This window comes from Rana temporaria, chromosome 2 (genome assembly GCF_905171775.1).
Source record: "Rana temporaria chromosome 2, aRanTem1.1, whole genome shotgun sequence".
Taxonomy (NCBI): domain Eukaryota; kingdom Metazoa; phylum Chordata; class Amphibia; order Anura; family Ranidae; genus Rana; species Rana temporaria.
Window position 1 is genome coordinate 249,839,575 of NC_053490.1, and position 13,910 is coordinate 249,853,484.

At 45.3% G+C, this 13,910-nt stretch overlaps 1 protein-coding gene across 1 annotated transcript in view; it reads left to right on the plus strand.

Annotated features, from left to right (window-relative positions):
* Positions 1–13,910, plus strand: part of NIPSNAP2 (nipsnap homolog 2) — a 41,415-nt gene that overhangs the window by 13,576 nt on the left and 13,929 nt on the right. Inside the window, exons 5-7 of the mRNA XM_040336755.1 lie at positions 9,048–9,118; positions 10,222–10,362; positions 11,192–11,223. Coding sequence (XP_040192689.1) covers positions 9,048–9,118; positions 10,222–10,362; positions 11,192–11,223 — 244 coding nt within the window. The remainder of the gene's footprint in view (positions 1–9,047; positions 9,119–10,221; positions 10,363–11,191; positions 11,224–13,910) is intronic.

Genomic DNA, 13,910 nt, shown 5'->3' on the forward strand with positions numbered 1-13,910 from the left:
TGACAGGTCCTCTTTATGGAGAGATGTGGGGTCAATAAGACCCCACATCTCTCCTTCAGGCTTACAAGCATTAGATCGGTGAAAATAATTCACCGATCTAATGCCGACAGCCGCGATTGCGGCTTTGTTTACTTCCGGGTACTGGGCGTGACGTCATAATGTTGCGCCCGGACCTCCGAAGGTCATAGAGATGACTGGTGACCATCTGGTCACCAGTCATCTCTATGCTTTCCCAGCGAATGCCGGCCGATTCGCTCTCTGGGCCCCCGATGGCACGGGAGAGCCCAGAGAAGCACCGGATGGCGGCGGGAGGGGGGGGGTGTCCCCTCCCGCCGCCTATAAGAACGATTAAGCGGCGGAACCGCCGCTATGATCGTTCTTATGTTGCACAGAATCGCCGGCTGAAGATGGTGATGCCTGTAGCTGCAGGCATCATTCAGATATCGCTGCACAAAGCCGAGGATGTCCTCGGATGTAAAGTGGTTAATAAGGTTAATGTATATTGTTTGGTGGGAATGTAACTTTATTATTTTATTAATATGTGGTGTATAATGTGTGCTGATTCGTGTTCAACTTTTGTATTTTTCACTTCCTCATACTGTAATACCGCTACATCACGTGAGATTATAGTGAGAGGAGCCGTTCTCAGGAATTTCCAGGCATTTGTAGATTGCTCCTCATCTCAACATGAGAACTGATCTACATATCTTCATAAACGGGCACTCAGAGGAGAGCAATCTCCCCTAAAATGCCTGGGAAATGAATAGCGGTATTTTACCACACTTTTCATAAAAGGACACCTTAGGGACTAGTGGATCAGAACTGTTGGGCAGCTAGCATTTTTATTTTCATTGCCAGCCCCTGAAATGTTCACATGACATGTGTAAAGTAGTATAAACTTGTCTAATTGTTGATTAAGGTACACATGGTCAGAAGTAATTCTGAGACACTGAGTTATACTGACAACTTCTGAAGAATTGGATACTGGCAATGACAACAACAAAAAAGTTAAACGGGCATTATAACACCTTCCAAGCTAGTTTTTTGTGAGAATGGAAGACTGTGGAGAAAAGCAACCACAGTGTTGTTTTTTTTTTTTTTTTTTTTTTTTTTTTTTTTTTTTTTTTTTTCAATCAAGTTACTTTGTTCAGTGCAGAGCCAAGACCGATTTCCAGATTGGCTGTTCCTCATTACTGCCCCTTTTGCCCCAGCAAAAGAAAGCAAAGGCTTAACTCCAGAAAACCTTTTTTCTTTATCGTACATCACGGGACACAGAGCAGCATAGCCATTACATATGGGTTATATAGTGTACCTTCAGGTGATGGACACTGGCACTCTCCGACAGGAAGTTCCCTCCCTATATAACCCCCACCCATAGTGGGAGTACCTCAGTTTTTTCGCCAGTGTCTTAGGTGTTGGTGCACGTTGAAGGTTGTGCCTGCAGTTTGTCCTTGGGACCAGGGCCAGCCGACCGGATCCGTCCAAGGTGCTTCATAGCCAAAGTGGACGGTACCCGGGCCCCAATTCGTGGATGGGGTTTTGCCTATAATGCCTCTCCTTGGAGGGCTGGACTCTGGGTTCCAGGACTGGGTTTTTTTAACCTATGAATACCTGCTGCCAGTAGTGCTGTATAGGTCCAGGTGTGTGGTGTTCCTGACTTGGACCCCGGTCCCTGAAGGTCTATGACCATACCCACGGTGAAGGGGGAAGATTGGGCCTCTTGCATGAGCAATACCCTGCGGCGTGGAAAGGTAAGCGGGGGGCCTACGGAACTTGGTTTGTCAGTGGGCTCCCCACAGGGGACTCTGGGGAAAAGCCTTTTTTATGCCTCTGTGCATGGGCTAAAAGAGAAACCACAAAGTCTGCATGACTGGATGGCTCAAACACCCAGGTATACTGTTCCTCTGGCTGGGCTAATAGACTGCTGCTGCTGCTACAAGGTGTTTTGCTCCATGAAATGTAAAAGGGAGCATGTCAGGTTTAAATTACTTACTTCCTGATGTCTGTGTGTCTCCAGCAGCTCCCGGGCTCCTCTCCCCACATGGATTCTTCTTCCTGCTTCCTGAGAGCTGTTTAAGCTCATATTTTCTCTGAAAAGCCGGTGTACTAAGTAGCAGTCAGAGTACTTAGTATTTGGTACTCTCTTAGCCCAGCATTAAGGGAAGCAATATTAGGATATGATTAAGCCCTTGGGGCTCAATATTGCTATCTCTTGTTAGGTTTTGGGAAGTTTAGTTTCTGTCTAACATTACCCTAGCCTAAAATTTTTTTTTTTTTCCTCATTTATTTAAATGTGTGTTTTTCTCCAGCTATTACAGTTAGTTGTATATTAGCGGAGTATCTCAGATTTGTTATTATGGCTCCTAAGGGTGCAGGGAACGCTAAAAATGCTAAAGGTGTTAAAAAGCCGAAGGGTTCCCCATCGGGCTCGGAGGATATTTCCCAGAATCCACCTGCCCCTACCTCCCCGGAGGATCCGGAGGTTGCTGCCCTGGGTGAGCCATCGGGGTTGCTAGGTGCTATGGCGGGCCCTATTCAACCAACTCCTTCCTATGTCACGGAAGAGATGTTAGCCTCCACCTTGGGTGGATTTGAAAAGAGGATGGCCGCTCTTATTACGGCCTCTTTATCCGGGAAGAAGCGGGCTAGGTCCCCGTCTCCCAGGTTTGAATCTCCTGAGGAAGATGTCCTTTCCACTGAGGAATTGGAAGATACAGGAGACCAGGCTGAGGATCATCTGGACCATTTGGGTTCTGAAGATTCTACTATAGAAGAACCTTTTTCAGCTTCTCACGCAGAAAAATTGTGGGTTCAGTCCTTAACGGATATGGTACGGTCAGCTTTTAAAATGCCTTTGCCTCAGCCTCTGGCCTCCGCTGTGTCCTCATTGGGCTCCCTAAAAGCGCCCCAAGCCAACCTGGTGTTCCCGGTCCATCCTTTGTTAAAGGACCTGATATTTCAGGACTGGGTTAAGCCAGACAGGATTTTTTTGCCTCCTAAAAGGTTCGCAGTTATGTACCCTTTAGAGGAGGAGTTTTCAAAAAAATGGGCTGTCCCCACTGTTGACGCAGCCATATCATGTGTCAATAAAGCTTTAACATGTCCAGTGGACAATATTCACATGTTCAAAGATCCTGTGGATAAAAGGCTTGAGACCTTACTAAAGGCATCCTTTTCCACGGCGGGGGCAGTGGTCCAGCCAGCTGTAGCTGCCATTGGCGTCTGCCAGGCTTTAAAAGACCAGGCCAAGCAGGCCCTAAAGGACCTCCCGGCTCAACAGGCTCAGGACCTAGCCGATCTACCTAGAGCCTTATGTTTCGCGGTAGACGCTATCAAGGATTCAATCCAACAGGCGTCCCGCCTATCCCTGTATTTGGTCCACATGAGAAGATTACTTTGGTTAAAGAACTGGTCTGCAGAAACCCCCTGCAAAAAACTCCTTACAGGATTCTCCTTTCAAGGAGAGAGATTGTTTGGAGAAGATCTTGACAAATATATTCAAAATATCTCTAGTGGTAAGAGCACCCTTTTGCCGGTTAAGAAAAGGTTCCGAGGTCCCTCTTTTAAGCGCCCAACCTCTCCAGTTCCAGGGCCCTCATTCTCTAGGCAGTATCGACGGCCTCCTGGACGCGCAGCTGCAAACAGGCCCCAGGGGCAAGCTGCAGGGAACAAGAGACCGTGGAACCGTAAGCCGGTTAAGGCTGCCCCTAAGGCAGCCTTGTGAAGGGGCGCCCCCACTCTCTCGAGTGGGGGGAAGACTCCGGTTGTTCTCAGAGTTGTGGGGGGCCCAAGTTACCGACCAATGGGTTCTGTCCTCAGTAACTCAGGGGTACAAGCTGGAGTTTCGGGAGTTCCCCCCTCCTCACTTTCAAATGTCAAGACTTCCAGGCGACCCTCAGAGACAGGCATCGCTTCTGTCTGCCCTAGAGCGACTCCTGTCTCAAGGAGTGATTATGGAAGTACCAGCAGGGGAGCAAGGACAAGGGTTTTACTCAAACCTCTTCGTTGTCCCGAAGCCAAACGGCGACGTCAGGCCTATTCTGGACCTAAAGTTATTAAACCGCTTTTTAAGAGTCCGGTCTTTTCGAATGGAGTCCATTCGTTCGGTGGTGGCCGCCCTCCAAGGAAAGGAGTTCTTGGCCTCCATCGATATAAAGGACGCATACCTGCACGTTCCGATTTTCCCAGGCCATTACAGGTATCTGCGTTTTGCCCTAAACTATCGGCATTATCAGTTCGTGGCTCTTCCGTTCGGACTAGCCACGGCCCCTCGGGTTTTTACGAAGATCCTGGCCCCCGTATTAGCCATCCTAAGAGAACAGGGCATTCTGATCATGGCCTACCTAGACGATCTTCTGGTAGTCGACCACTCAGCGGCCGGTCTAAATCGGGCAGTGTTGCTAGCAGTAAACTGCCTAGAGTCCCTGGGTTGGGTTCTAAACCGGGACAAATCGGCTTTACAGCCCACAAGAAGGTTGGAGTATCTAGGTCTGATTTTAGATACAAGACAACAACGGATCTTCCTGCCCCAGTCCAGAGTGGACTCGATAAGGGAGTTAATCCACATAGTCCTAAGCAGCACAAGGCCATCTATACGCCTCTGCATGCGCCTGTTGGGAAAGCTAGTGGCCACCTTCGAGGCAGTGCCCTATGCCCAGATCCATTCTCGGAGGCTACAGAGAGCAATTCTCGCGGCCTGGGACAAAAGACTCCAGGCCTTGGATCTTCCCATTTCCCTTCCCTATGCGGTAAGGCAGAGCCTGTGTTGGTGGCTAGTCACAAAAAATCTTCTGAAAGGAAGATCGTTCAATCCCCCCTCATGGAGGATAGTAACCACGGACGCCAGCCTATCAGGTTGGGGTGCAGTCCTAGACGATTTAACCCTACAGGGGAAATGGTCAAGGGCAGAATCAGCCCTACCCATAAATGTCTTAGAGATCCGAGCAGCTCGGTTGGCTCTTTTGGGCTGGACGGAGGTTCTGCAGGGCTCCCCAGTAAGGGTACAATCCGACAATGCCACTGCCGTAGCTTATATAAACCACCAGGGTGGCACCAGGAGTCAGGCAGCCCAAAGGGAGGTAGATCGGATCTTTTCATGGGCAGAAGCCCATGTCCCCTGCATCTCAGCTATCTTTATCCCCGGGGTGGACAATTGGCAAGCGGACTTCCTCAGCCGCCAACAGATGTCCCCAGGGGAGTGGTCCCTCCATCCCGAAGTGTTCCAGGTCATTTGCCGGAAGTGGGGTACTCCGGAGGTGGACATTATGGCGTCCAGATTCAATGCCAAAGTAGCAAACTTTGTCTCTCGAACGAGGGATCCATTGGCCTGCGGGACAGATGCCTTGGTGTGTCCTTGGCATCAGTTTGCGCTGATCTATGCCTTCCCTCCAATACGGATGCTACCCCGTCTTCTTCACAGAATTCAAAGGGAACGCAAGCCAGCGATTCTAGTGGCCCCGAAGACCTTGGTACTCCTTGATAAAAAGGATGACCGTAGAGGAGCCTTGGGTCCTCCCTCTACGTCCGGACCTCCTCTCACAAGGGCCATTCTACCACCCTGCCTTACAGGCCCTAAATTTAACGGCCTGGCGGCTGAGTCCCTGATTCTCAGAAACAGAGGCCTTTCAGGGCAGGTCGTTTCTACCCTTATAAACGCAAGAAAACCAGTTTCCAGGTTAATATACTATAGGGTGTGGAAGGCCTATATTACCTGGTGTGAAACCAGGAAATGGGATCCCCGCAAATATACTATTGGGAGAATCCTGGAGTTTTTACAGTTGGGAGTGGAAAAAGGTTTGGCGGTCGGCACAATCAAGGGGCAGGTGTCTGCCTTGTCGGTCTTCTTCCAGAGATCGTTGGCTGCCCATTCCTTAATGAAATCCTTTTTACAAGGTGTTATTCGGGTGAATCCCCCGATTAAAGCTCCCCTGTATCCTTGGGATCTAAATTTGGTTCTATCGGCCTTGCAAAGGCAGCCCTTTGAGCCCTTGTCCGTGATTCCTTTGGTCCTTTTGACTAGGAAACTAGTGTTTCTGGTGGCCATGGCATCCGCCAGAAGGGTGTCGGAGTTGGCAGCCTTGTCATGTAAGGCACCTTATTTATTATTGCATAAGGACAGGGTCGTTTTGCGGCCGCTTCCGTCCTTCCTGCCTAAGGTGGTATCAAATTTTCACCTTAATCAAGATGTGATTCTTCCATCATTTTTTCCAAAGCCTTCTTCTAAGGAAGAGAGGTTACTACATTCCTTGGATGTAGTTAGAGCTGTAAAGATTTACTTGGAAGCTACAGCCCAGATTCGTAAGACGGACGTCTTATTCATTCTGCCGGAAGGGCCCAAGAAGGGCCAGGCAGCGTCTAAGGCCACTATTGCTAAGTGGATTAGGCAGACGATTATTCAGGCCTATGGCCTGAAGGGGAAGAGTCCACCCTTATCGGTTAAGGCTCATTCCACTAGAGCTATAAGTGCCTCTTGGGCAGCGTATCACCAGGTCCCTATGGCTCAGGTCTGCAGGGCAGCAACCTGGTCATCTGTCCACACATTTGCAAAATTTTATCAAATGGACGTTAGGAGGAACGCTGACTCAGCCTTTGGGCAGGCGGTACTGCGGGCCGCAGTTTAATCTCCTCTTGTCCGGTGGCACCTCTTGTTTGGTTTTTTCTGGTTGTCTCCCTCCCCTCATGGAGCATTGCTTGGGGACATCCCATATGTAATGGCTATGCTGCTCTGTGTCCCGTGATGTACGATAAAGAAAAAGGGATTTTTATTAACAGCTTACCTGTAAAATCCTTTTCTTGTAGTACATCACGGGACACAGAGCTCCCACCCCTCTTATGGGGAATTTTGGGATGCATATTGCTTGCTACAAAACTGAGGTACTCCCACTATGGGTGGGGGTTATATAGGGAGGGAACTTCCTGTCGGAGAGTGCCAGTGTCCATCACCTGAAGGTACACTATATAACCCATATGTAATGGCTATGCTGCTCTGTGTCCCGTGATGTACTACAAGAAAAGGATTTTACAGGTAAGCTGTTAATAAAAATCCCTTTTTCCTTTGGAACTAAACACTGTCTCTCTTTGCCCACGTCCATGACTTGGATCCCATACACACTATACAACTTTTGTTTGTCAAATTTCCTTTAGATTTACCAAAACCATGTAGTGCAAGGGCTTGCCTGATTGCATACAAATTGAAACACTTAAGGTTTGACCTCATATTGCATGTTTTTGGTAAATCTGAAGGAAAAAGGCTACAGAAAATTTAGTTTTTATCTAGCTTTAGAGACCAAAACTTTCCAAATGTGCACTCAAGTCCTCCTTACAATGAGGAAACGCCACACTTGCCAGAGTTGGGGGGATGTCTGTTGGCCTTTCAAAAACACCTGAGCATATCGGACACATGAGAGAAGGAATACAAACTAGAATTTTAAACTCTACCTCCACCCCAGTAATGATGTCTCATAGCAAATGTCCCTGCAATGATAAGCAGACCTCCATGCTGTCCTGGCGTTTGCCTCCCCTTTTCTGGGAGACTCTGACCTCAGTGGTCGTCAAGATGCCTACCTGCATGTCCACATCTTCCCTGTGCATCAATGCTTGCTACATTTTGCTCAGGGCATCCAACATTACCAGTATGTTGTCCTTCTCTTTGGGTTATCCAATGCACCTCAAGTTTTCACCAAGGTGCTGGCTCATTTTCTAGTTGTTCTATGCTCACATGGCATTCTATTTGGGGATACCTGGCTGAACTCTCACTGAGTGAACGGTCAACATAGATCGTATCTGTCAATGTCCACCAAGCTGTTCAGACTCTCGAAAGATTTGGTTGGATCTTGAACCTTCAGAAGTCGGCACTGGAACCTACCCATCGCTTTGAGTGTCTAGGTCTCCTTCTAGATACTGCCACAGGAGAAACTCCTGTTTCTATGTTTGGACTTTGCAGTCTTCATGCCGTCTTACACTCTGCTTTTGCAGTAGAGTCCTGGGTCTGATGGTGGCCCTCTTGAGGCATTCCCCTTCACCCAAGCTAGACAATTGCAACTCTAAATTCTGGCTATGTGGGACAATAGTTTACAATCTCTGAACAGTCATGTGCCTGACACTTAAGACCAAACTATCCCTGGTTTGGTGGCTTACAAACCCTTTGAGTCAGGGAAATCCTTCTTCCCATTAGTTTAAAGGATCCAGCCACCTGGTCAGTTGTCTTGTCTCATGTTCTAAAAGTTTTACCAGATAGATGTTTAGGCCTCCGCTGCTAAAAGCTTTGGAAGTAAGGTCCTTACTGGCGTGTTTCCTGTGTTGCCCACCACTCGGTTGTATTGCTTTGGGACATTGCAGTCTAAGAATTCTATGGGACTCCTGTGTCCCTTAATTAACAATAAATAAAGGGGCTCTTTAGGGGCCACAAGTCCCACCCTCTGTATTATAATCACTCCTACTGCTGCTTTGCCACAAAACCGAAGCATGATTGGGGTGAGAGGGGTTATTTTACTTGTTCAACATTTTTTTTTTGTTCCTAGTGTCTAACTCTCCTGAAGGTGAATGTATAACCCATTGTCTCAGAATGGCTTCTGGCCCTGTGTCACTTTTTTCCAGTCAAATCCTAACTATACCTAAATCTACTCCCACCCCCATTCTGCAATGCTGAGGGCGCTTTGGTCCAGTTACATGATGGGTTCCCAGAGCCAGCTTCAGTGTAGAGGAGGGATAGTCAACAATATTCCATTGGCCTTCTAGTAATTTTGTTGTTAGGGCCCAATAGGGCACATTGCCGTGCATTGGTCTGGTGCTATTCGTTCTGCATTGCACACCAACGCACCTTGACATGCATTGCAGCATATCACAACGCATGGTAAGACACTATGGCGCATTGTTGTGTTCTTTTACAAAAAAATGGTACACACCAAATACATTCTAAAACTGTTTAATGAAATAACATTTAAAAACACAAAGTTCTCAATAATGGATAAAGTGGGTTAATGTTATTTCTTTATAATCCCTGAAAGAATGAATGGTGCACAGACTTTCATGACTTTGTTACATTACAGTTCACCTGTGGAGGTATGAGGGAGGATATCCAGCATTGACAGAGGTGATGAGTAAACTCAGAAAAAACAAGGTAAGCCTTACCTATAGTTACTACTATATAGTGAAAGTTGGTGAGATTACTTCTCTTTTAGGTTAAGTTCTCCTTCCTCGGGTATTTGTGTGTAATGTTAGTCCTATAGCCCTACATTTCCTCTCTTTCTACAGTGCTGAAACAATCAGTAACAGTAAATGTATGGGATAAAAACATTCACAACACATAACATAGATATGCTGGCATTGGATTAATAAATACATTATATATTGAAATACATTTTGTGTTTTCACTCGCGATATAAAAGAAGCTTGTCCAACATGCACTTGACGGAGCTTATGTATGTAAAAAAAAAAAGTGGAATCCTATAGTTTACTCGATCATTTCCAGAGGTAGTTTACAGCATACCTAAAATAAGTGCAGACTGTGGCCAGCATGGTATAGCTGGCAACAAAAGGTGCCAGAGCATACCTCAATTGTGACATTTAACTTCCAGTGCTATAAGAGCTTGAACTTATTAACAGGGGGATGTGTCTCCTCCCACAAGACAGCGTTTGGTGCTTGACCACCCTATCGCCAGGACTGATCATTGTCATTGGCGGGGTTTGCCAAGGCCTATGGCAAGATCCCATATAAAAAGTAGTTTTCACTGGAACCTCTGGTAACTTTTAGGGAAGGTGAGTGAGCTGTCACAATAAGTGTATGCTATGGCACCTTAAGGTGTCCTCTATGCAGCGCTGCTCCTAAAGTAATATTGCAAGCACCCAGTACAGGTGTACCCAATTACCATAGACTCCTTTTTGTAAACTACAGTGATCCCCCCCCCCCCCTTAATCCTGTTGTAGTTTATTGTATTGTAACTGTATTGTCTCCCTTTTATATTGTAAAGTGCTGCGTAAACTGTTGGTGCTATATCAATCCTGTACTGTATTATAATAATACCGGATTTGTAGAAAAAAATTAATACTTTGCAGTGCCCATTTCAGATGTCAACGGGTCTTTTCTAAAGTTGGCTAAATATAAGCGAGAACCTGACTTGTCAGTAAATTACATTATTCACGTAGTGATGCCTCCACTTTTATTGGATGCCCTTTTCTTGCCTTTATTTACATCTTTATTTTGTGATTTCTCGTCTTTCAAAGGAGTTCACAGAGTTTCGCAAAGAACGGGGCAACATGTTGCTGTCTCGTAAAAATCAGCTGCTTCTGGAGTTCAGCTTCTGGAATGAACCTGTCCCAAGGCAAGGGCCCAACATATATGAGCTGAGGTCCTACCAACTGAGGGTAGGTTGTTTTTGTTATGAAAATACATGAATAGTCCATGGTTTTTCATGTAATAATATTGTGTCTGCAGGCAAATATGTCTACTTTTGGATTTGGGAAACCTACTTGTGCACAAATACTGGGATTTTGCTGTATCTGCTAGAAAGTTGGTGAGCCGAGAGAATGCTAGATTTCATAGAAATCGTTGTAGCACGAGAGATGCAACTTAAAAAAAAATATGGTTGTGATGCCAGGATACCTTTACGTTTATGTTCAGACACTTAAAAATTCAATTTCACACCATACTAAATCTCCACTGTTGGGTAGTATCTACTATGTTCGTAAATACATCAGGTTTCAATTCAGTTCTGCCGCTCTAGCTCCTTGGACCACTTAGTAGGTATCCTCCAATATGTCCTCTGCCATCTTCAGTGCTATCTTAAAACTAGACAAGGCCAAACTTTAAAATCGTATTGTCATACAAGCATCTTGGTGACAGCTGTATGAGTTCTGTACCCTAAACAGGATCTTGCTAAAGTTTGAGGAAATGGGAGTTTCAAACTCCCTTTGAATTATATCTAGAATTCTGTGATTGCTAATGTAATTCAGCATAATGTAGTAAGGTAATATTTAATGAAAGTAAAATACTGTGGGGTTAGCAGTTACCAGTAGCAGAACCTGAAGATAGCCTGGGGCATAGCTGATCATACTTATTTTCTGGCACCTGTATCTGGCTGCAATTATGTAAAACATTTTGTAATTTTAAATAAAATCGATGTAGCTAGGTTAAATTGTTAGCTATCGTTCATTTCCATTGTGCTACATGGGACATGCTTTTTTTCTCTTCCAGCCTGGAACCATGATTGAATGGGGAAATCACTGGTAAGGACACAACCTGTTAGACTTGTATTTGTATACTATAAGGCCTCATGCACACTTGGTGTTTGCCCAACTCTTCTTAATGCCTTTTCTCCTGGCAGGGGAAAGGCAGCTCTTAAACGCACAGAAAGCCGTGTTTCACAAAAGCATTTAGGTGCATCAAGCTTTTGGGTATTTATTTCATTGACTATAATATTTATTCTGGCCATTGAAATGAATGAATTCTTAAGTGCTAAACACATTTAGGCACGTTTTATACGCATTGGGTGTTTTTCTGCTCAAATGCTTCTCTCCTGAACATGCAAATCGTGTGTGGTGTGTTTGTTTGTTTTTTTGTTTTTTTCTGCCTGTAAATGCATGGACCCACAGGCTAACATAGAGGGGCGTTTAGAGACATCAAAAAAATGCCAAATGCTCTTAAAGAGGATCTTTTGACACCCAGTGTGCATGAGGGATAAGGCACTTTTTTTTTTTTTTTTTTTTTTTTTTTTTTTCTTTTTTTTTTTTTAAGGAGAAAATTGGAGATAATGGTATCCTTTTAATCCTTAACCTAGATAGTAGTAAGAAATGATATGGTTTTGATTCAGATGTATTTGTAAAAGTTAAACTTTACGGCCCAGATTCAGAGAACACTTACGCTGGCGTATCTACAGATACGCGGCGTAAGTGTCCAGATACGCCGTCGTATCTATGCCCCTTATTCACAGCACTAGATACGCCTGAAATAAGGCTTCCTCCGACCGACATAAGTTGCTGTACGCCGTCGTATCTTGGGTGCATATTTACGCTGGCCGCAAGGAGCGCTTCCGTTGATTTACACATCGAATATGCAAATGACCTAGATAAGCCGATTCACGAACGTACTTGCGCCCGTCGGATTTAGCTACGCCGTTTACGTAAGGCTTGCGTTTGGCGTAAAGTTACCCCTGCTATATGAGGCACAGCCAATGCAAAGTATGGACGTCGGAACAGCCGTCGATTTTTTACGTCGTTTACGTAAGTCGTACGTGAATGGGCGTAGGTTACGTTTACGTCATAGGCATTGAGCCAGCGTATGTTGGAGTAAATTCGACGTGATACTGAGCATGCGCGCGCATGCGCCGTTCGTTCGGCGCTTAATTTACATGGAGTCACGTTTCATTAGAATACTACACGCCCACTGCCTTGCTTATTTGAATTAGGCGGGCTTACGCCGGCCCATTTAAGCTACGCCGACGTAACTTTGGGAGCAAGTGCTTTCTGAATACAGTACTTGCCTCGCAATGTTACATCGGCGTAGCGCATATGAGATGCGCTACGCCGCACTAAAGATACGACAATGTATCTGAATCGCGGCCTACATTTTTATTTCGGATAGAGTAGAGAAGGGTTAAAACCCATCAGGTTTTTCTTTGCTAGCGGTGTGCTATTCAGGAGATTTCACGTCCACTCCTGTCCCAGAGACTCAACAGCTAAGATCAAATCTCTTCAACTTGACTGAATGTCTCTCTTAAGCCTCATATACACACAGTCGGACTTAAAACAAACTTTTCTGTGGATTTTTGTTCGAAGGGAGTTGGCTGGGCACACCCATAGCATACACACGGCAGGACTTTTCTGCTCTTTACCCACCACCCTTTGGTCAACTTCTGCTATTGTTGGTTGATTTTAACATTGGTTCTAGGAATGCGTATTTGTACTTGGGACAAAAGTCCGATTGATTTCTGTACACACTGTCCGACTTTGGACCATCGGACTTTCTTGCCGAAAAGTTTGTCTGTTTGCAGAGCGAACTTTTGTCCGATGAAAACTAAAAAGTTTATCCGATGGATCGTACACACGGTCCGATTTTTTTGGAAAACCTGCTAATTTTGAAGTTTGTTGGCAAAAAGTCCGACCGTGTGTACGGGCCTTTAGACTCTATCACTGCAAGTGCACCCAATTCTGGTCATCCCTCTATTCTTGTTCCAGTGAAACATTTAGAAATTTCCACCACTTCCAGTCCTGATGACAATAATTACTAAGACAGATATAGAGCATGAATGTCAGTGACTGGGTCACAGGCAGCGGTAAATCCAGCAAAAAATTTCAGCGTTGCAAACGCATCCCCACTTTTTCCAAAACTTAAAAAAAAAAAGTTTAAGCTTTAGCGCAGCTTAACGTTTGTTATTTTTGAGGCATTCTTATCCACTGGTGCCTACTCCAAGCCACCAATGGCTAAATATATCAGTGGATGAATCCTTCTCTTTTTTTTTTTTTTTTTTTTTTTTTTTTTTTTTAGCAATGACATGACTTGTTGATACAAAAAGAGCAAGTTTTGACAAAACACTAAATATTTTTACAAACTGAAGATTTGCATCTTCTCAAATATTAAGCGCCCATTCAGACAGGAGCAACACGACTTCCAGCGCGACTTTGGGAGGCAACTTGGACACTACTTGAGTATGAATCGCAGCGCAACTTACAAGGCAACTTCAAGTTGCCTCCAGGACAGGAGGCTTTCCAGTGGCCAATCGAATAAGAATCCGCTCTGTGGGAGGGAGGGGGTTTGCCTGAGAAATGTATGTTCTCTTCCTGTATTGTTGCTTCTGTTATGACAGTGATCTGACTATTGAGGCGACTTCCATTGAAATCAATGGGTACAAGTCGGATTGAAGTAATACAGGAACCTTTTCTGAAGTCGGAGCGACTGCAGTAGTGTACATTAAGAT